The sequence below is a fragment of the Monomorium pharaonis genome, chromosome 1 (genome assembly GCF_013373865.1).
Source record: "Monomorium pharaonis isolate MP-MQ-018 chromosome 1, ASM1337386v2, whole genome shotgun sequence".
NCBI lineage: Eukaryota > Metazoa > Arthropoda > Insecta > Hymenoptera > Formicidae > Monomorium > Monomorium pharaonis.
In genome coordinates this window covers 12,276,411-12,300,476 of record NC_050467.1, presented here as the reverse complement: position 1 = coordinate 12,300,476, position 24,066 = coordinate 12,276,411, and the positions used below count along the sequence as shown (strand labels likewise).

General features: G+C 39.9%; 1 protein-coding gene and 1 pseudogene across 5 annotated transcripts in view; one reads left to right on the top strand and one right to left on the bottom strand.

The window, feature by feature from the left end:
- Positions 1 to 21,816, top strand: part of LOC105837251 (DNA excision repair protein ERCC-1-like) — a 199,889-nt gene extending 178,073 nt beyond the window's left edge. For all 5 annotated transcript variants that reach the window (XM_036292877.1, XM_036292872.1, XM_036292863.1 and 2 more), the window contains one exon: positions 21,164 to 21,816. In XM_036292877.1, coding sequence (XP_036148770.1) covers positions 21,164 to 21,532 — 369 coding nt within the window. In that variant the 3' untranslated portion in view covers positions 21,533 to 21,816. The remainder of the gene's footprint in view (positions 1 to 21,163) is intronic.
- A 285-nt stretch (positions 21,817 to 22,101) lies between these two features.
- On the bottom strand, positions 22,102 to 24,066 carry LOC118645924 (annotated as a pseudogene).

Sequence of the window (24,066 nt, the reverse complement as noted above, 5' to 3'; positions counted from 1 at the left end):
ACTTTCGGGTAATTCTTCAAACGAGCAAGGAGGCAGTGTAATCCAATGGCCGATGATTGCTGCGTCAAATGCGACAACTGCGATTTCTTTAGGAATAAATTTTCCCTCGCTATCCCGAAAACCTTGGATGTCAATAACTATGTCCATGGTTATAATCAACAGCTTGCTTGCTTCACTCTTTTAAGTGGATGTGACTGTCTTCGTGTCTGGTAGGAAACTGATTTCTCTTCTTGGTATGATTTTAAAAATATTAGCGAAAAAGTGCGTTGTTAGCGTTGGTGACGGTGGTGGGGTTAATTGATGATAGTACTGCTGAAGGTAGTGGTGGTGGTGACGAGGTTATAAATTTTTCACACGATTTTACCGACTATCTGACATAAAGTCTAGCCGGAAAAGTCGACGATAATTTGACGAGAAGAGTCGATTTCTAGAACATTATCAAATTCGGCATAAACGATACAGTTAACAGACGTGGATAATGCCCTTGCGAATCGTACTTCTAATCGTAAACTGCCATATTTCACGAGAGTCCAATGTCCGGCACAATTTGCGGATAAATCGGGAGTGAGATCGAAAGTGTATATCCATCGGCATAATCGTTTCTACTTATAGAATTACCCTCGTTCATAAAGTGAATGCCAGTTCCGGAAAAGAGCGTATGATAGGCTTCGACGTAGAGCGGTTCGTCTTTCGAGAAGTTCGACTGTAGCGGTTTACTAGGAATTTGTACACCATCGACGTATAGCGAAAAGAAATTTATATCGTAGTTTTTGAAATTAAACGGATTTAATTTTCTATCTCCGTTAAACGCTCTGTTATCTACAAAACCGACAATTACGCATTTCGGTAGTTGACCGAGGATCACGTTATCTATCGATTCTCCTACGAGCCCGGAGTGTATCGTGAACGTTTTAACCTTTACTCTCGTTAGAGGATACTTGGCAGTTGTCTTACTCAACATTTTAGCGTGAGCGAGTAATACACCGGGGCTTATTTTTGCTCTTCTTACGAGTAGACTAGCGTCTAAAATACGAATTTTTGACGTGGAACTAGATTCCATTAGACAGAAAGAATCTTTCGAGCGTACGAGCCTCATTCTAACTTCTACACCGTTAATTAAAAACTTATCCTGATTAAAAACGTCGCAGTGAAGATGACCTAAGAGATCTAACTCCTGCCCTGCCTGAATATAACGCGCTCGTCTCACGAGAGCGTTATTTGGTGCCGCGGAATCTATGTACGTGAGTGTCCATGAGACCGGGTGTATCCATGTCCCATAGATACACTGTCAGATGAGAGGATTTTGCGGGAGAAGCATTTAATAATGCTTCGATGTATGCACGATACGCGTAAGCGTTGTTTGGAGGTGACACGAGTTTCTGATTAAAATATACGTTAATTTGATTGAACATGGAATGTAACAGAGATCTAAGTAATCTTCCCCGTGACCGGGTATGACAAATTCTATAGGTGCATCGTCGGCGAGTGATGTCACAGGCTTGTAATAAATCCATTGCGAACTCTCTATGCTGGTTTGAGTGGGAGGTAACGAGAAGAGATCGAGTTCACTTTTTAAGCACTCGCTGGAATGAGTGTGAAGAAAAGACATGCTTATTTCTCGCGCAGACTTTTGACGTGAATTAAGAGAATATATCGGATACTCCACGCTTTTTACTAACACGACGACGACGATTCGTAGTGGAAGTCTTTTTATTTTTGCTTCTTACCGAACGAGACTTTTTCTTTGTCAATCTTTTAACCGTTTTTTCTTCCGCCTACTGTTTTTTGTTGTTTTCTTTTTGCTTGTCCGACGTTTACGCAATGCCGACTTTGTTGCCGCGAAGCAACCAGTGTGACTAACGAAGGGGAACTGAAGCGGCAGCTTTTTCGACGATATTTTATATCCCGATCCCTTTATTAGGTTTTTAATTTTCTCTTCTGCTTTTCTTTTGAGATTTCCTCGAGATTCTTTGAATCGATTTCTGACTGCCTCCTTCAAAGGAGTATTATTTTCAACGTCGTCTATCACGTTAATACCTGCACGTAAAGCTTCTTTACCGATCGCACGTACACCTCTACTCAAGTAAGGAAGTGCCTTTCTGAATAATCCACCGAGAAAACTCTCGATTCCGTGTCCGCGCTGATATGGCGAACCGACGAAAACTCGTGGTATCCCTCCCCCACGGGCGTCTGCTGAATTATAATATTCTTCCTCCTCTGGTACCATATTAATGACTTATTAATTTTTACTTTTAACGTTCAAGTTACTGATAACGTCTAAAGTGTAACGTCACCGTTAACGTTCCGGATTGAAATGGTATACTTTTACCAAGTGCGTCTTTTATATCTATTTCGATCGTACGGAAATTCGTTTTTCGTAAAGGTATGTTATGTGAAGGAGAAAAATATGTCGTCTGATTTGCACCGTACGTGTAATTAAACGCGTTCAATGGTATCGGAACTATTCGAAGAAGAGGAGACTTGACATCACCGGTTATGTAAGGTTCGCAAATATCACAATAAACGAACATTTTATCGGGTATTCCTCGTATCAGACTATGAGGTTCTTTACTCCAGAAAGCCAAATCAGGTTTACTAATGATAATAAATTTTGCTGTATAGAAATCTTTTGTGGAATTAGGTTTCAATGTCGTGAGCTCTGTGTAAAAATATCCATTCTTGGAAAGCAGCATGTTTCCGCAACCGAATATTTTCAAAAGATTGTCGGAAACGTTTTGTTACGTCCAGCCTTATAGGATTTTACTCTTTATTCGGTAGGAAGGATATCTCAGGGAGAACAGGTAAGGCAGGGAAGAACGTAACAAAACGTGTAGAATTCCCGTAGGCACACAGTTTAAGAGAGGGTATGTGCCTTGGGTTGAACGCACTTTTAATGACTGAAAAATATAGGTCAACGTGCCGATAGGGCCGCTATAACCCGTTTCGAGTCGTACGTCCGTCGGTCCAAGTTTCGAGTCAACAAATTGAATCGCTTTAACTCGGGATCGGACCAGATGCAGTCTTTGTTCGGGATAGACGAGGTCGTTATTAATTAAAATAAATGATAAAGTTTCACATAAATTTAACAAAAGTATTTATTCTAATAACAAATAAAAATGAAAATAAAAAGAAATACAAATAAGCGCTGAAGTCGTGATTCGACAATTTTGTAATAACGATATAATTAAATTTAAGATGCATAGTGAGTATGAATATAGTTGTACAAATATTAAATAAGCATATAGTGGGGGGAGAAAGGGAAACAAAGAGATTTTTGTTTTTAATTCTACAGTATTAACGGTAAACGCGGAGCAAAGAAATAGACAAAGGGTTTATTAAATGGTTAGATGGGGTAAACATGGATGGATAAAGCATAGCGGGAGAGAGTGGGGGTGGAATGTCTTCGGATTCAGGGGAACTTATGGGAGAGTAACTTGAAGAAGGAGGAGGTGAACTAGAAAAAGAATATGTTGGGAATATCTGAGGAACGTGTTCATGTTCTTCAGTAATTGGAGGCAAAGAGGAAGGTCGAGGAACACTGAGTTCTTCGAAGGTGGTAGCTGGAGAGAAGAGTCGAGGAACACTAAGTTCTTCGAAGGTGGTAGCTGGAGAGAAGAGTCGAGGAACACTAAGTGGGAAATTATTTATAAAATAATAGGAACGTGTCTTAAAAAATTAAAACGGAAGGGAGTAGATGAGTAACGTAAAAACAAAGAAAGAAATTGTGATTGTAGGACTTACTCATTACTGGTTCTCGAATAAATCCGTTGGAATCGAAGGGATTTTTGACCGGATGGAACGGCACTAAAGTACTTGCGCACTGATTCTACATGATTACTAACTAACTCTCTTATTAACTGAACTGACTAAAAACTCTAAACGTAACTGAACGTAACTCACAACTAACTACTTTCAACTAACTGATTATTACTGACCATTATTACTACTATTACTACTATTACTAACTGACTATTACTGACATTATTACTGACTGCTACTAACTATTACTGCTACTCTCATTACTCACGACATTATATATACAGAGTCTTACAAGGGGAGGATCCAGAGGTAGGTGGTTCAAATATTCTAATTGGTAGGATTCTTTTTCAGGATTGTGTGGTGGGTGAATTCTACGTTTTCTTATTGAAAAAATGGTTTTTCCTTTTTGACCAATCATACGTTGAGTACTCTGTCGAAAGTTTCTCTGTTTCCTCCCACATTCTTTCAATTTTATTGAAGGGATCCGACCTATCGCATAGGTTATCTTCCTTTGGGCTTAAGAGATAAATAATTTTTTCTATCGTGCTAGACGTGCTACGGTATGGGTTGCAGATGGAGGAAACGGTTATTTATTTTTTGCTTATATTTGGATACTTTATTGCTCATTTTTTGTGAGGAAACGTGAAACTTTGCTTAGATCCCATGTTTGTTTTTGAATTTCTATCTTCAGAATTTATTACTTGTTGACTCAATATTCAAAAGGACTCGGAATTATCTACTTGGTCGTTTCGTCTATCTATGTTTGTCATTACGTTTCTAACAGGCTAATCCTAGACGCATAAAAAATTATCGGAGACCGTTGAAACGGAATTTCTATTGTAAATTATTTGTTTTTCTGACAAAGGGAAATCGTGGAGTCTGCCGGACGTAACAGTTTAAATAATGATTTTTTTCACATTTGTTTGCACATGTGAGGCTGATAAAAGTTTTAAATCCTTCCTCTGTACGAGCTTCAAAATGAAAATGCGAGCCGGCCTTTTTACACGCGGAATTAATTGTGGAATAAAGTTCGTTGATATCTTTGTAAATACCATTTGGTATTACAGCTTCAGTCGATGTTAACTTAATGTCTTTCTTGTCTTTGTCCTTTGGATCGATATCGACGAATTTGAGAGTGTTTTCCCCGTGATTTATGTGGAGGAAAGTATTAGGAAATTGAATCTCACTAAGCCCGACTTCCCATTCGCCGTGCAAAGATAAAGTCTGTGGTAATTGCGTGGTGAAAGATGACGTCTTATTATGCGGAAAATGACGCGTGCTGCTATTGCTCGGAAGAACGATGTAAAATTGGTCCTTACGCATCTTGAAGAGTGATTAAATTCGAAGCGGGTATCCAACTGTCGAACTTACTGGGATAACCACGCCAGTGGACCAGTACCTGTTTATTTTTCCCGTAGCCTCTACTTTTTATTACTCGATCGACGATAAACTCGTCCTCCCGCAAATTCTTCTCGACTCGAGCTAATTGCTGTTCATAAAAAATACCGTCTATGATTTCACCCGCTAAATCACTCAGTTCGTATACGCGAGGTTTTCGCCACTCGAGAACACGGTGAATACGAAATATCTCTTCGCTCCAACCTGCCTCGTATCCTTTCTCGAAGGTAGCTTTTGCTCTACTGACGCGAACGAGATCACCAACGTGGTATTTAGCTTTACGACTTTGATTTTTAACGTTCCATCGACGAAATATATTTTCATGTGCGATTCGTGCGTTTTCTCTCGTCACGATCGTCGGTTGCATTTTGGTGGAAGAGTGACGGGTATGGTTGTACGCACGAACGATATCTTGCAAAACGTCAATGTAACGTCGTGTATTTTTATGCGTAAAGTACCGCCACATTCTCTCCTTCAACGTCCTATTAAAACGTTCAACGATCGCGGCCTTGATATCGGGATTACGCGTTACTCGAAAACGGATATCGTTTTCTTTCAAAAACTTTTGCACTGTTTGTGCGACAAATTCTTTGCCTTTGTCCGTTTGCAGGTACACGGGTGAGCGTCCGTCGCTTCTCGAGAGTACACGTTGAAAAGCTTTTATTACGCTATTGCTCGTTTTGTCCCGCAACGGCTCTACCCAAACAAAGGGCATAGCGGAATAAGCAGGTGAAATCTGCCCCCGCACTAATCGACCTCAAATTGATATCATTAGTTGGCATCCTTGAGATGTAAAACTTCCCCAAAATATTAGTTACAAAATTGCATTTTTGGGGGAGTTATGGAGGGGGAAAGAAAAATAAAAAAAGTGGTTTTTTTCGAAAATGGTTGAACCGATTTTAATGAAAAAAATATATGCTGTAAACATTATTTAGATAAGTTTGAGAAAATTTTAAGTAATTTTTGTGGCAAAAAAACCCGATAAAAAAATTTTTGAATTTTTTATGAATTTTTTGGGGGGTGATAGTTCTGAGATACCACTTTTATATTTTCACAAAAACATCTCTAGATCTTCTTCTTTAACACATTTTTTTTTTTTAATTAATCGGAGTGGTGGAACATGGTTAAAAATAATAATTCACACCGCGCCGCCGTGCCGCGCCGCGCCGGTTGGGCGACCGGGTCGCGGCGCACGGCGATTGTTGTCATGTTGAACTTACATACTAGTTGCAGTGTTGCAATGTTTAGTTGCCAAGAAAAATTATAATATAATAATATAAAATATAATAACACATATAATATTTCTAGGACGTCTGCAATGGGAGCGTTCTAGATGCGCATAGTAATAAATGGACACAGCAGGCTGAGTGAAACGGACACAGACCAAATGCACACAGAACAAATGCGCACAGACCAAATGCGCACAGACCAAATGCGCACGGACCAGGGGCTCGATTCTTGAATTCATTCGCAAGAGAAACGTATTCGCAAATTCTGTTCTTACAGAAAAGTTGAAAATTTATTGGCTATCGTATGACTTTCAACCAATAAACTTGCAACTTTTCTGTTAGAGCGGGTATTTGCGCATACGTTTTCTTGCGAATGAATTCAAGAATCGAGCCCCAGATGCATACGGAACAAATGCGCACAGACCAAACGGACACAGTAACCTACAAACTTGTTACATGGGTTGCAACTTTTCGGGCCTCCGACTTTTCGGAGGAGGGCGAGGCCCCCACTTGCACCCCCTTGCCGTGTGTGTGTGTGTGTGTGTGTGTGTGGTGTGGTGTGTGTGTGTGTGTGTTGTGTGTGGTGTGTGCGTGCGTGCGTGCGTGCGTGCGTGCGTGCGTGCGTGCGTGCGTGCGTGCGTGCGTGCGTGCGTGCGTGCGTGCGTGCGTGCGTGCGTGCGTGCGTGCGTGCGTGCGTGCGTGCGTGCGTGCGTGCGTGCGTGCGTGCGTGCGTGCGTGCGTGCGTGCGTGCGTGCGTGCGTGCGTGCGTGCGTGCGTGCGTGCGTGCGTGCGTGCGTGCGTGCGTGCGTGCGTGCGTGCGTGCGTGCGTGCGTGCGTGCGTGCGTGCGTGCGTGCGTGCGTGCGTGCGTGCGTGCGTGCGGGCGTGCGTGCGTGCGTGCGTGCGTGCGTGCGTGCGTGCGTGCGTGCGTGCGTGCGTGCGTGCGTGCATGCGTGCGTGCAAAGCATTCTCTGCACCACATAGGTTTGCGACTGTGCGCATTTGATCCGTGCGCATTTGGCCCGTGTGCATCTGGTCCGTGTGCATTTGGTCTGTGCACATTTGGTCTGTGTCCGTTTCACTCAGCCTGCTGTGTCCGTTTATTACTGTGCGCATCTGGGACTCAGTCTTTGCAATTAGGCTATAAAACTTATCGTTTCGGCAGTTCATCACGAGGAGATTGCAGTACGTTTTTAAATTCCATATGTTCGGGGTGCTTTTTTAATGTGAGTCCCCTTGCCTCTCACATTATTTATCATCGAGGTGCTTTTTTAATATGAGTTCTTTTGCCTCTCACATTATCTATTATCGGGGTGCTTTTTTAAAGTGAGTCCCCTCGCCTTTTACATTATTTATTATCGGGGTGCTTTTTTAATGTGAGTCCATTCGCCAAAAAGATAATGTGAGAGGCAAAGGGACTCACATTAAAAAAGCACCCCGATGATAAATAATGTGAGAGGCGAGGGGACTCATTTTAAAAAAGCACCCCGATGATAGATAATGTGAGAGGCAAGAGGACTCACTTTAAAAAAGCACCCGATAATAGATAATGTGAGAGGCAAGGGAACTTACATTAAAAAAGCACCTCAATGATAGATAATGTGAGAGGCGATTTCCTCGTGGTAAACTGCCGAAACGATAAGTTTTATAAGCTAATTGCAGACGTCCTGGAAATATTATATGTGTTATTATATTTTATATTATTATATTATAATTTTTCTTGGCAATTAAACATTGCAACACTGCAACTAGTATGTAAGTTCAACATGACAACAATCGCCGTGCGCCGCGGCTCAGTCGCCCAGCCAGCGCGGCACGACACGGCGGCGCGGTGTAAATTATTATTTTTAACCATGTTCCACCACTCCGATTGATTTAAAAAAAAAATGTGTTAAAGAAGAAGATCTAGAGATGTTTTTGTGAAAATATAAAAGTGGTATCTCAGAACTATCACCCCCCAAAAAATTCATAAAAAATTCAAAAATTTTTTTATCAGGTTTTTTTTACCACAAAAATTACTTAAAATTTTCTCAAACTTGTCTAAATGATGTTTACAACATATATTTTTTTCATTAAAATCGGTCCAACCATTTTCGAAAAAAACTACTTTCTTTATTTTTCTTTCCCCTTCCATAACTCCCCCAAAAATGCAATTTTGTAGCTAATATTTGGGGAAGTTTTACATCTCAAGGATGCCAACTAATGATATCAATTTGAGCTCGATTAGTGCGGGGGCAGATTTCACCTGCTTATTCCGCTATGCCCTTTACTGAGCACATCGATAATCACGAGTAGATAAGAATATCCGTCATTGTAACTTTTGAGATTCCGCAGTTCGATCAAATCGGCTTCCCACACGTCGTCGATATTTGTTACATTGTAATGCAGACGTGGAAACTTTCGCCGTAAAGGTCTGTGTAGCGTGTACGCGTCTTGTGATTGGAGCCAGCGCGTGACTTTGTTACGTGAAAAATCTGGTTTAACAGCATGTGTTAGATTATCTACAGCGGAATATCCCGCGTAATGCGTCGGATCGTAATAGATTTTTTCAAGTTCTGACATTATTGTTTCTTCACCGTACTCCAATTGAGTAAGCGCCTTTTTGGAGGCGAACGCGTTATATTAGGCGTGGAACTCGCCAAAGACTGAGGTCTCGCGTTTATTGAAGATCCGTAGACTGCCTTTAATAATTCTTTATTTCCCACCAGTGCCGTACGTGTATTTAAGCTACGCAGTAATCGGGCGAACTGATCTCTTCCCGTTGCTTTCACGGTTTTTCTTTCACGCACCGCGTCGTTTATCTTCGGTTATATCGGAATCTTTCACGACGTTGCCGTCTATAGTCACGATACCCTGCTCGTCCCAATTTAATCTGTCGGGTACCGCTTTGTCTTGCAAATGACGCATTAGCATACGAGCTTGTGAGCGATAAGTTTTTGGAACCGTTTCCAATATTTTTTCGACACTTTTTAACTCATGAATATTACGAATTACTTTTCGGGTTTTTTCCTTTACAGTATCTATGTCACTAGTCCGAGGGTGTTTGCCGGAAATTGGCGAAGTTTCGTGAAATACGATCGTTGAATCGTCGTCGTCGTCGTAGTCATTGTCGTCGTCGTTGTCGTCAGCGTCTCCTTCTTCAGCTCGCGTATCGTTGCTAGTGATTTCGTCCGCACTCCGAACGGCTTTTCGCTTGCGCGCTACTCGGATAAGATGAAGATACCGCCAAAGTGCTTCCTTGTACATTTTCCATCTTTCATCCATGTTGCGTGGCCATGATGAATTAAGCACGCGACTCATCTCCGCATCGAGCCGAGTCAACGGAGTTCCAGGAGTTCGTACAGAATTATTATCTCCGGTGATGTTTCCTGAACTTTGCGACAGCGAATTCTCCATTGGTTCCACTGACAGTTGCTGTTGCTGTTGTCGCTGCATTCTCTCGAGATTTTCTGTAGAAATCAAGACCATTTTTTTGGCTCTTTCCATCGCTCTGTGATTTTACCTTCCGATAAAATGAGATAATAAAGCTGATAATATGGGGACGATAATATAGGGTAAAAATCCTCCTCGTTGTAACAATAGCTTTCTTTTAGACTTCCAGTTACCGTGTTTTTTTGCGATACGTCGTAGGGTCGTTTTATATTTCGACAGTCGTTCTTTTTCGCGTCGTTCGAGTGGGACGTTACCGTTGAGAGTATTAAAAACGCATTTGTGGATACAGCGAATAAATTTTTCGTCCGCGGTTCGAAGAAAAGCTGCCCGTTGGTTTTTGTTCAGATGACACACGGCCTCGAGAAGACAGACGTTTCTCTTTCCGATCGAACGTCTGGCAATTTTTGCTGCACTATCTGTACAAACGTTACGCTTCTCCTTCATCGCGTGCGTGCGTGTGAGTTACACGACTGACTCGCGCCAGCACCGTTACGCGGTTTTTATACGCTTCCGTTGGAAAACGTTCTACGCGATACGTATACGTATTGTCGCGTATCGTTGGGAAAGATACACGTCCGGAATCGATAACTGTCAGGAGTCGATTGTTTCAAGTCGAACAACAAATATCCATGCGGTTTTGACGTGGCGTCGTAGTATGCCTCTTCAACAAATTTCGGGTCGTCGGGATAAACCTGTCGCGCTAAATGTCGAATTTGTGTGCGATCGCGAGGGTTTTTGAAAACCACGAGGTAATTAGCGTTGAGAGATATGTCGCGTTATCCGCGTCCCTGATGGAAGAGATTTTGCGAGATGAGAATGACGCTGAGATTTTTGTGATGACTGCCTTTGGTAAAAAGATCTACGATCACGTCACTCGACGACGATTCTTTCATAAGATCGTCGATTATGATCAGTTTCGGGATAAGCGGATTGTTCGAGTAATCCCCCGGGCGTGGTAATCCTTCGCGAAATTCAATTATATTTTTCTTCCTCGCTGCAACGTTGTTTAGCGTGTTCTTTTCTTTTACACTCGCATCGTATTGTAATTGACGATAAGCCTCTTGCCACTCCGCGTAATAAAACAAAACTCATTCGAAACGTACGTCGGACATGTGCGACAAATACCGGAGAAAAGTTTTCATAAAAATCGTTTTCCCACAACCAGTGGGACCGCAAACGATCGACGTCCAAGGATGTTTCCAGCGCACGTCCATTTCGCGTAATGAGCGGTTTGATTTTCTTACGTGACTTTAAAAAGAAAAATGAAATGTAGGAATAATAATTTTCGCTTTTTTTGAAACAAGTAAATTAAATTAAATTTTTTTAAAGTTAGAGATAATTTCATCAGCGCAGGGGGGGGGGCGGCGGCGGCGGCGGCGGCGGCGACACGCTCGTGTCAGCGTACCCCCGCGTATGCTAGCTGAAACAAAGGCACCGCGGCCGACGAAATTAGCTGATTCGGGCCGCGGTGCAGCGCGTACGTACATAAGCTTATTCGTGTCGCTGTGTTCGCTTTTATGTGTGCGCGACATCGCTGCTAACTAACCGATTGGCGATGAAGCTAAAAAGGATAAAGGTAGGGACAAATTTTTTTTATTTATTTATTTATGAGTAAAACTTTTATTTTAAAAACTTACTTAAATAAAAATTAAAAATTTTTAATTTTAATTTTTTTTATTTTATAATTTAATTAACATTTTTATGTATAAATATCAAATTATTATAATACAAAAATATTTTAAATTTTACACTGTACACTTTTTACAAAAAACTTATTTACAATATTTTTACAGTTTTACATAATTTTATATAATTTTTACAAAAGTTTACAAAATATTTTTATTTACACTAATTACATTTTTTACACAATTTTACAAAATATATTTATTTACACTGTACATTTTTTACAAAATTTACAAGATTTCTTATACACTAATGAGCGGAAAATTCTCGGATATCATACATTTTAAAAACTAAAACAGAAAATAGAAGAAGAGAAGAAGAAGAAGAAAGAAATTATATTTACAGTTAACAAAATCCATACAGGAACGAATAGCGATTATCGATAAATTTGCGTTTTAGCAATACCGGCGCACAGGTTTTTTTTTCGCTACGTGTCACGATGTCATGAAACGCTGTACGCCGAATTGCAGTAAAACGCAGTTTTATCACACTATCCCTTCCCGGTTCTTCTTCCTCTTCTTCTACCCCAGATATTAGATGTCTTATACTGTGAAAGTTCAGGAGCTTTGAATTAACGTAATTCAATGTTATCCCCTTCACTTTGCAGACCTCGTGGGTGTTTCCTTCCGGCGTACGAACCACATAAGCGTAAAATTTCGGCCCTCCCGATACGAACGACTCGATATAGCTACCGCTGCCATAGCAATCGAGTTCGTCCGTCATGTCGCCTAAAAAGTTACCCGTATGTGGTTCGTATTCGTTCGGAGCACCAGAGCTTAGATAAATGCACGAGTCTGTGTCACAGTATAAGACTCTTGTTCCTAATTTTTCTAAATAGCTATACAATATTAACCTCGCCTGTGCCGTCGTATAGGCAGCGATAACGACGTTAATTATCGGCGAGGCTACGACCGCTTCCTCGCGTAGCCACGAAACGTACATTACCTCGTCGTTGACGGGTAATATACCGGTTATTTCGTGCTCAGGACTCGTGAGCAAAGTCACGAAATGCTGGAATGATTTTACAATCTCGGTTTTAGGCAGATTGGCTCGTTGGCCGAATTTCCCCCAGAAAGAATTTAAGGGGTTACACCAATCTAGCGGGAAAAAAATTTGATTTTTTTTATTACATTTTCTTGAAGCTTCAAGTTTCAAGAATATATCCTGAAAGTTTTATGTTGATATCTGAAAAAATGACGGAATTACAGAGAGTTGAGTAAAACGGGATCGAGCGTTTGAGTGCTCGAATTGGAGCAATATCAACATAAATCGCCGCTGGACGATAATGTGATTAAAGCCATTCGTCCAATATTTGAAAACAACTTTCTAGTGATAATTTACTGAAGAAATGCGTCGGTGGATTTACGCAAAACGTTAATGAAAGTTTGAACAATCTGATTTGGCGCATAGCGCCAAAAGTACAGCACAGCGGTGCACACGTTGTGCAAATTGGTGCCAATATTGCTGCATACACATTTAATGAAGGTGCTGCCGCACATATATTAATGATAATAAAAGAATTGTGCTGCATATTGCGAAAATCAAGACCGAGCGCGCATCGATGTGGCCGAAGTACGAGCGCAGAAGGCGACGCGCAAAGGCAGGATTGCTCGCCGTCAACAGAAGTCTTCACAGAACGCTGCTGCTTTTGATGTGGAAGGAATCTCATATGGCCCCGGAATTGCCGACTAGAGGTAAAGTGCAAAATTCGGCAGTTAACAATAGTAGAACTAAACTTGAAACTTTAAACGCGTTTTTCTCGAAACATGGTTTTCAAAGTCGGTGACCACCAGATCTCAAAAACTAATCGATGGATCGTTTTCAAATTTTTACATAATACTCTCAGAAACATTCTTTTGTCGGTGACGATCTACTTTTTTTTTATCGATCTTCATTAAAAATTAAAAAAATGAAAAGGACGAAAATTTTTCGTTTTTTTTTTTAATTTTAACTTCAACTCATCGCCATTTTGTAACAAACAATAAAATCGACAATCGGCGATCGTCACCGACAAACCACTACTGTTAGCTTAAAAACACCATTTTGTTTTTTTGTTTCAGATGGATCGTTTAGACGGGACAGTGGTCACCGCAAAATGCGTTTTTCTAAACCTCAATGTGTGTCGGCGGCCATATTTCTGCTTTCCGTCACCATTGTTTAATAAAAAAATTTTTTTATATTGTCGAAGCATAAGTCAATAATCACACAAAATTTTATTTAATTCCCACTCCGTTTAAGAGAAATAAAATATCAAAGTTAGGCCTGTTTTTCGACCATCTAGGTTGGTATAACCCCTTAAGCAAAGCTTAGCAACCGAACGAAGACCAGGATTTCGAGCGATGTTATTTTTTTCGAGAACGATACCCTCGGTTTTTTTATACTCTCTCAGGTATCGTTCCTTAGCCACGTCGTCGTCCTGGCATTCGCTTGGCCACCCGCTCGCTTCTTGCTTTAATTGTAAAAAACAATTTATATATTCGGCAAACAAGCCACCCTGCCGGTTACCGGGATCGTATTTCGTGACTTTGTATTGCCAAATCTCGCTCACCTCCGTCACGAAATAACCCTTCTCGACAGCCTTGCGCAATTCGCAGGATACCCATGTACCCGCGAATTCACGTTCGGAGGGAGAATCGTGAGTGCAGTGCGTTTTTGAAAAGGTTTCGCAGCAGCTACGGCATAAACCGAATAACAATTTACCGTTAACGCGGAACGGGAGCACCGGATGATAAAGATTGCGCGGTGGGAGTATTTTACAGCGGACAAGACCCTCTACATTGTCGAAATTAAAATTCGGTGCTGTCCCGATTAATCTGTCACATTCTTCTCCGATATAAATATTGGGATGACCAATCGGAAAAGCACCGGTTTTTAATATGTTTTTAATATGAAAGGGTACAAAGAACATACGTCAACGTAACGCATTTTCTCTGTACCCTTAACTTCGTAAAGGGTCGCGATGTTCTCCGTACGTCCGCCGTAAAACGCGTCACGTGGATTGAGAGGTGCGTGTTTCAATATAGCGTGATTTTCTAAAAATGTGTTAATTTCCGAATTTTCTCACACCTCTCGATCAAAGTCGCACTCCCACTTTTCGATTACGCGGTACCTTAACCTTTGAAGACGCCACGTCCTCGCGAGAGTACGTTCGTAACGCGTGTCGATGGTGTCTTCGGGATTCGTGGATAAAAGCGGACAATCGCGATTAACGCGAAAGCAAGTTGGACATCCGTGTCAAAAACAACCGTGAAACTGTAATACGTAACGTCGCGTCTCGTTATCAGTCACTGTTTCGTAATATCCGTCAACTTTCGCGCCTGCAATTTGTTGTTCCCGTCCTCGCCCCGCGTGAATAATCTGTTGTCCTAATTCGCGTTCCATCCACACGAGCCATCTCAGAGCTTTCTGCGATGACTTGTCTGCGTTCCTGTATCCCTTTGTCGGAATCACGCCTATTTCACCTTCGCGTAAAAAGTTTTTCCGGAAAACTTTCATACACGTGGATGCGATAGTCGTGCATTCCTCGAAGGGACACACGTCGCCACGTTCTAAAAAGATTTTACGGAATTCCATGCAGGCGCGGCGGAGAATGATTACGTCGTTACGGCAGTAGCGAACAATTTCGCGTTGGAAATCAAAGATGTAACTTTCGTTAATCATCTTTGAGTGCCAAGCTAAAAATTGTTCGCGTTCTTCCGGTTTTATTTGGTCGGGACAAAAATATCGAATGTCGGGTAACGGACCGACATATGTCTGGTTTTCGACTCTATTGAAAAGGTGTGGAAATATGCCTTTATCCGACGTATTCCTCAACCCGAAAGCCTTGGGTAAATCGGATAAACGCATGAGCATGTAATTTACACTGTCTATAAATTTAACATGTCCAAGTGTTATCGCGATTATTTTTGTCCCGTTCAAAATCAACTCGGGTTTTTCAGTCATTTCAGTTCTTTCTATTATGTGCTTTAATATAAACTGCGCGTCGAATGCTTTCGCGTTATGCGCGATACAGATGATCCTTTTGAAACATTTTGTCGGGCGTGTTACGAAATCGACAAATTGTTTCATAGGATCATCCCGAAACACAAATTTACGTATCCCGCATCATCGACATCGCGCCGCGTCTTCCTTTATCGCGGAGCATGCTTCGCAGACTTGGTGAGCGATGCAGAGAGTCGGTACATGAAGGTAAGTGTTTTCACTAGCTTCAAACACCTCGTCTTGTCGCGTTTCGAAATCATAAAACACAAACGCGACGCAACCTTTGTCCCGATTGTTCGCGCGTTCGACATTATTCTTATTACATGTATCTTCCAGTCGTTCATCCGTACTCGTCCCCTCGCCAGTATTTTCAATTACGGATTTGCGGCGAAAAGGCATGTAACAACGATGGTTTGTCGACTGTAGCGAACAACACGTCTTACAATATGTCTCGTCGCATTTGTGCTCAGATCCCGATTTTACAAACCGTCCGCATCTGTCGCAAATCTTAACGGAATCACAGACGGAGGCGCACGATTTACCGTCATACGAGTTGCTTTTGCGATGACGATTGTAGCAGCTTTCTCCGAAAAAACTGCGTTTACATTTTCCACATCTGACGAGCGCCACATCGAGATTTTCGCAATGCGTCGCTGCGTAGCACCGTGGACATTTTTTCGCGCAACGGTGCCTTTTATCCGGACGATAGCCTACGTTACACGCAACGCAATACCCTCCGCGCGAACCGGCAGCTTTCAAGCACAATATCGGGTTATAGTGACGCGAACCCTCGTAGTACATAATGTTAAGGCGAAACGTGGGTTCGCGTCTTAATTCGCCGAGTATCGTGGTATCGTCGTACAACGGTTTCTCGCCACGTCCGAAAGTACTGAAATTATATATCACGATCGCAATATTTTCAGTAGCGAAAAACCGTTGGAAGCGATCAATCTCAGGAATTCCGCAACCCTCTTCAGGGACTACGACACCGGCGTTACGTGTTAATTCCATCGCTAATTCTCGCTGTAACGCCGATGTCCTACATCTTACGGAATTCCACAGTCTATGTAATTCTCCCTCGCGCACATTTCCCCGCTGGCAATGTATCCGAGATAGCACCAAAGCGCGAGGGAGACACAGATTATCGTCGTTATTCATTTGGAGAATTGATCGCTTCGCGACGTCTTCGCGCGTCAATTTATTCGATGAGCGTCCCCGACCTACCGGGACCGCGACACTAAAGACGCTCACCGAAAAATTTTGCGCCACGTCCATTCCGCCGGCACTTTGCGTTACCGAACTCACGAGGCGCCATATGTCCTCGGGAGTTAAGTCTCACGCCGGTCGGAATGAGAAGCCGGCCGGTCCATGAGTTAGCTCCGCCGAATAAAATGTTAAACCGACGTAATCGGTCGGAGCACTCGAGCGTATAACGTACGCGTGTACCTCGCGGTACGCGTTGTCTAACCATCGCAACGAGTTTGCACCGTCAGGAATCGGTCGTATTTTAAAAGACGCTTCCCTCCCAAGCGTCCTAAAATTCCTAAACCGCCGAAAATTTTCCACTCTTAGCTTTATATACTTAAATTCTGGTTGGCGATGTTGCTGCTCTTGTCGATGATGTAGTTGTTGTTGCGACGGCTGCACGAGGATAACGCCGGAATTTTCATTCACCCCTTCCTCTGCTTTATTACTACTTAGGGTGGCCTCGTCTTCGTCGAAGGTTCGCACAACACCACCGCTAGTTTGGACTGAATAATAGAATATTGTAAATTTTTTTATATTAATTTATTTTTTCTAATTTCAAAACTTTTTACTGCTACGCCAAGGAAATATCATAGCAAGGTAACGCACCTGTAAGTAAGGTAGCGTACCTGTTTTATCCTTGTCTTATTTTATTTTATTTTTCACTGGAACCCCAACGTTAGACGAAATGCGTTAAAGTAACTAATCTAGTTTATTCACTTGATTTAGACAGTTAACGTAAACGATGAGATAATTCTGACGTGTGATTAATTAAATCGATTATTTTTTAACATATTACTCTGTGCTCGTGTAAGAATTAAGTAAAAAATTACACACTATTCTATTTATTTTAATACAAAAAAGATTAAGTTTATTATATATAATTTTTCAGTGACGAACAAGAAGATATATGACAAAAATTTTAAAAACGGCAAATTAGTCAACACTTCGTCGAGATTTAATTAAAATTTTTTATTTAAGTAATAAATCCGCGTAATAAAATTTATAAAATTTCCTCAAGTTAAATTTAATTGATTAATAATTTAAAAGTTTTTTATTCAAAGAAAAACTAATAAAATAATTTCAAATAAATGCACAGCATTTACATGGGTAAATGAATATGGTAATAATAATTTTAAAATTTATTTTGTTTTTATTTTAAGATCTGTACATACAGCGCGTTTTATTGTAAGATCTGTATTTTTTTTTGTATTGTTATTACTATCATTCCTAAAATTGAGAGGTAGAGAAAACCGTAAAAATATTAACCGGAGTAGAGATCCCAGAACAAAATAGTAACCTAGGGTTCCAATTTTTATGCCCTATTCTTATGCCCCCCCAAAAATTCCCGTAGTTGAGTGTAAGTAATTTCTAAAAAAAAATTAAAATTGTATTAATGGTGTAACGAGCCGTTCCTCCGCCACGTTAAGGCATATAGATACGAGGCCGTTACCCTCCTACCTCGTGTAGTCCCCTCCGCTTATCTCGGTCTCCCCGCACATCTCCGCTCCTCTTGTCACCAAACGGGGGCTATAAAAGCCCTCCGCTGGTGATAAGAGAGCAGATCTCCCCGGTCTAGCGTACTGAGCCGACCGATCCTCTCAGCGAATTGAGCTGAGTATCCAAGCACGCACTGAGTGCCAAACTTAACCTCAAACCGGCTTCCTAACTAGCGCGCACTGAGCGCTTCCTCGCGCCACGCTGTGAGTGGCAAAACACAGCCCCGCTCGACACCCGGATCCCGGTACGCGTATTGAGCTACCGATCCCGACCGCACACGAGGACCCCGTACTGAGGGGAAACCGCCGACGCGGAGGACCATCCACGCGGGATGATCCTCAACGATAATAACAGCTGATCGTCGAACAGCTGATCACCGTGGCTGTCGAGCCGAGCTCCGCGCCGCACCGCGCAGTCGCGCACCGCCGCGACCAGTCATAACGCCGCACCGACCGACTCGGCGAATGCGAACGCTGCACCCTACCGCGCAGCCGCGACCGTAACACCGCAGCCAATCCGACTACCGCCGCGACCGACACGAACGCCGCCACACATTACACCGCCGCGATTACACCACGAGCATTGTAGTCTGTAAGACCGGCCGCTACCGCCGATCGACGCACCGACCGATACACGGGCCGTACGCCCGCCGCAGCCAATCCGGCACCGAATACCCAACGCGCATATGCGCTACGCGACACACGTCGCCATAACCAATCGCCGCGACTCGCATAGCAAGATCTTAGTTGTAAGTTATTAGAGTAGGGAACCTGTATATATTAGATAGGCATATATTAGAATAAATCATAGTTGTAAATATATACCGCTTGCCTCCGTTATTCATTCAACCAGCCCGCCGCCCGAACCCTGAATTGCCCGCGGCTATCCGTAGCCCATCATAATTAAAAATTCACGGTTACAATATTATAATTAAAATTATATTTAAAATATATTTGAAAATAATATGTAATATTTTAAAATAATATATTATATTGTTATATTACCTGAAGGCGTTACAGTGGCGTCTCCTCTTCCTCCTCCTCCTCTCTCTCTTGCGTTCCTTCCTCCTCTTCTATTGCACTTTCTCTCTCTTCCTCCCCTTCATGTTCGCTTTCTTCTTCAATGGAAGAAACGTTCATAGTCTCGATTTCTCCGGGAGCGTCCCAGATGCGCACAGTAACAAACGGACACAGACCAAATGCGCACAGAGCGAAACGGACACAGTGCGAAACGGACACAGTAACAAACGGACACAGACCAAATGCGCACAGAGCGAAACGGACACAGTGCGAAACGGACACAGACCAAATGCGCACGGACCAAATGCACACGGACCAAATGCGCACACTGCACGTGCGCACGGACCAAATGCAATCCATGTACATTGCAAGCAGAGTAAAGTCCACATAGGTTAGCGACTTGGACGGGGTGGGTGCGGAAGGGGGGCCGAAGGCCCCCCTTGCACTCCCCCCCCGCGCGCGCGCGCGCGCGCGCGCGTGTGTGTGTGTGTGTGTGTGTGTGTGTGTGTGTGTGTGTGTGTGTGCAAAGCATTCACTGCATCACATGGGTTTGCGACTTTCCGTGTATGCATTTGGTCCGTGCGCATGTGCAGTGTACGCATTTGGTCTGTGTCCGTTTCGCTCTGTGCGCATTTGGTCTGTGTCCGTTTCACACTGTGTCCGTTTCGCTCTGTGCGCATTTGGTCTGTGTCCGTTTGTTACTGTGTCCGTTTCGCACTGTGTCCGTTTGTTACTGTGTCCGTTTCGCGCTGTGTCCGTTTATTACTGTGTCCGTTAAAATAAATTATTAAATTATAAGTAAATAAAAATTATTGTTAATAATAATTTTATAAAATTATTTTAAAATAATTTTTTAGTTAATATAATTTGATCAAAATACTAGAATTAGTATTAATGTATATCTTATTATATTTTAATATAAATAAATATTAATTAATAATATAAAAAATAATAATGGCCATAAACCGTTAGTATTTACGTTGAAAAATGTTTTATGAACTTCTTTGGGACAGTGAAATTCGCTCTCAATTCCTCATACTTTTTGTTTAATAATAAATATACTATATTAACGGAGTCCCCATGGGATTTCCGTTATCTCCAGTTGTGGCGGATTTGATTTTGCAAGAATCACGTATTTTGGACGTCTTTCGGACGTCCTATTGCTGTGATTTAACGGGACGTCCGGATAACGTACTTCGGATATCTCACGGACATCCGAAGGACGTCCGTGTGTTGTGTGGGTTTCACTCAACTTGCTGTGTCCGTTTATTACTGTGCGCATCTGGGACTCACTCATAACAAGTACCCATATCGATGAGTCAAATTGGCATAGCAGATAGAATACAAGGTTTGTAATCCTAAAGTCCCGGGTTCGAAACCAGAGGCAAGTAAGAATAAAATAAAATAATATAATTTAAATTTAATTAATTAATAAAAATTTGTTCTAAATTTAGTATGTACTGTTGATAAAAATAATTTAAAAGAAATAAAATTTTTATTTTAAATTTTTATTTTGTCAATCATCTATCGAGGCTCCATGAAGCTTCTACTAATGATCCACGAAACGTCCGTCAGTCATCTATCGAGGCTCCGTGAAGCCTCTATTGGGTGCTTTCCATTTAGTGACACAATTTGACACGAGTCGACTCCTAGTGTCATTTCTGCTTTCCATTACATTTGTGTCGCTTTTTATCGATAACGCAAGTCGACTTCGAGTGACTCTGCTTAAACAATGAGTTGAGCGTGGTCAAGCGTGGTTAAGCATGGTTACTTACGACATAACCTAAAAATTGAAAAAATTCTTGCAACATGGAACCTAAAGTATGAAATATTTATATTTTTTGTTTATTTTATATACATTTTATATATTTATATTAACAGTATTATACATCACATTTACTTACTTTTCTAATTTACAGTTAACTGGTGATCAAATAAGATGGAAATTTAGCGCGTTAAAGAAGTCATATAATAAAAAAAGGGATCATAATCGTACTAGTGGAAATGCTCCAAAGGCTCTTGATGAATTTGAAGAACGAATTAAAGAAATTATAGGTGATAAAAGTGGTGATGCTATTAAAGAAAATTCTTTTAATTCACCATTATTAAAGCGAACTTCATTGAATCAATCACAAGAACAAAATATAATATTGTTAGAAAATGTTGATATAGAAAAAAAAATTAATGATATTCAGAACAATATAAAAATAAATCAAATGAGAAAGCATGACATACCTGAAATAGACTCAGAGAATATTAATATTGAAGAAACAATAAATAGTGGATAGAATAATATAAAAATAAACCAAGTAAAAAAACATACCGTACATGAAACAGGCTCAGAGAATGTTAATGTAGAAAAAAAATCAAATAGTGGACAGAATAATATAAAAGTAAACCAAAGAAGAAAACGTAGTGTACATGGAACAGGCTCTAAAATTGCTCGTACAAAATTAGAATTGGAGAAACAGTGGTTAGAACATTTAAAAATCATACAACAAAAATATGAAGATAGAAGAAGTCATGATGGAAATAAACATAAAAGAAAAATAGAAGAACTAGAATTGAAAAGGGAAAAACAAAATTTAAAAAAGAAGAAAGTAATGTTACAAGAAATAAAATTCAATAAAATGATAGAGCAACATCGAGAAAAAATTTCGATTGAAAAAGAAAAATGTGATTTATTAAGAAATATGATTCAACTCCGAAGTATTTTTAATCAGAATATTTAATAACAAATGTTATTTTTGATTTATTTTTTATTTTTAAAGTTTAAGATTTTTATTTAATAAAAGTTTAAAGTTTAAAATATTTCTGTTTATATTATAACTTTTTTAAATTTAGTTAAAAAGAGAACATTATATATAAAGTGATATAAAATGTGTTCAGTAATTTAATTTTTCTATATTAACATTTTCTAAGTCATTTATTTTTAAAAGTAAAAAAATATATTTTATCAATTAAACTAGATTGTGTTTAGACTAAAGAACTAGACTGAAGTTATGTGATATTACATGCTTATTTTTAAAATTTAAAATAATATTACATTATGTTTATTAAATAAGTAAAATGTAAATAAAATAAAAACAATTAATATAAGTATTGATAATTATTTTATTTCTTTCTTCCTGTTCTTTTATTCTAAAATATTATATTTAATTATTAAAACTTTTATTTAAATAATATATACAGATATACAGATATATACAGATATCTGTACATCAATTATGAGTATAAGTCTATTTGTTTTACATAAACGTCATAATTTAGATTATTACATGATTAATTATTACAAGGATACATTTCCTGAAATAATAATGTTCGACGGTCCAGGTTTCCTGCGTGTGCATTTTCGTCTCTTTGCTCGTCATAGTTTTCTAATTCATTTTGTTCTAAGTTTTCTTCAATATAGAAATCTTCACCATTATCACCGTTATTTAAGCATATATTGTGAAGCACACAACATGCTATTATAATTCGAGTCATAAAATAAGTATCACGTAACGGTAGCTTTTGTAATTGTCGGAATCGACCTTTTAAAATACCGAAAGCTCTTTCAACTACTACTCGAGTTGCTGAAACTTTTCTATTAAACTCTATTTGTTCTATCGTAAGATTACCATTGTCTTTAAAAGGAGAGACAATCCATTTCTTTGCTACCCCATTGTAACCTTTATCTCCTAATAAAAAAGTATTATTTGGAAAAATGTGTTCTCTTTCCAGTTCAGCAACGCGAAATAGTTCTGATCTTCTCAACATACGAACATCGTGAAAAGATCCTGGATCACCGCAATATATATTAATAAATTTCATGTTACTATCGGTAACAGTTTGTAAAAGAATAGAGTAACATTGCTTTCTATTAAAATATTGTCTACCATTTTCTTCAGGCTTATTAATATAGATATGTGAGCCATCTATGGCCCCAATACAGTTACGAATACCAGCTATTTCTTGAAATTTGCCAGATACTTTAGTTATATTATTTCCTTCGGGCCATGTAACAACTTCAGGCACTAAAGTAACTAGCCAATTAATAATTCGACGTATAATGCGAAATACAGATGATAATGATATGTTAAAAAGATTGGCTAATGTTCGATGTGGTTCTTTATTATTGAGGAACCAAAGAGTCATCAATAAACATAACTCTGCAGATTTTTTTTTTTCCATAATCATGTAATGGTATAAATCCACTTGTTTCTAAAGATTCTGTAAAACAAATATATGTAATTAATTTTACATTAGTTTATCATAATATAGCATTTATTATGATATTAATATAATATTAACAATTACCTAATAATAGATACACAATTGGACGAGTTAATCTAAAATCCTCCCTAAATTCTTCATTACTTTTTGCATGTACTACTTGAAGAAAATCTTCAACGCGTTGTCGTCTACGACCATTATTTAAAAAATGAAGAAGAGGAAACAATAAATCTTCTTCATAAATGTCGTTTTCCAAAAGTGGATTATAGTCGCTATCATCTGATGAACTAGTACTGCTGCTATCATCTGATGAACTAGTACTGCTGCTATCAGTATTATTATCATCACTGCTAGTACTGCAATTTTCCAATAAATCTATTACGTTATCAAATAAATTATCTTCCATCTGTTCCATCTCCCTGTTCAAAAAGTACGATATAAACTGATAGAAACATATAGAAATTTGATAGAAATTTAATATGATTTTATCTGAATCTATCGTTTCTATCGGACACTAGATTTCCTGCCAGATAGAAAAGTTATAAAATTCTATCGTTTCTTATCGTATCTGAAATAAACGATTAAAACTTTATCTAAATACGACTAC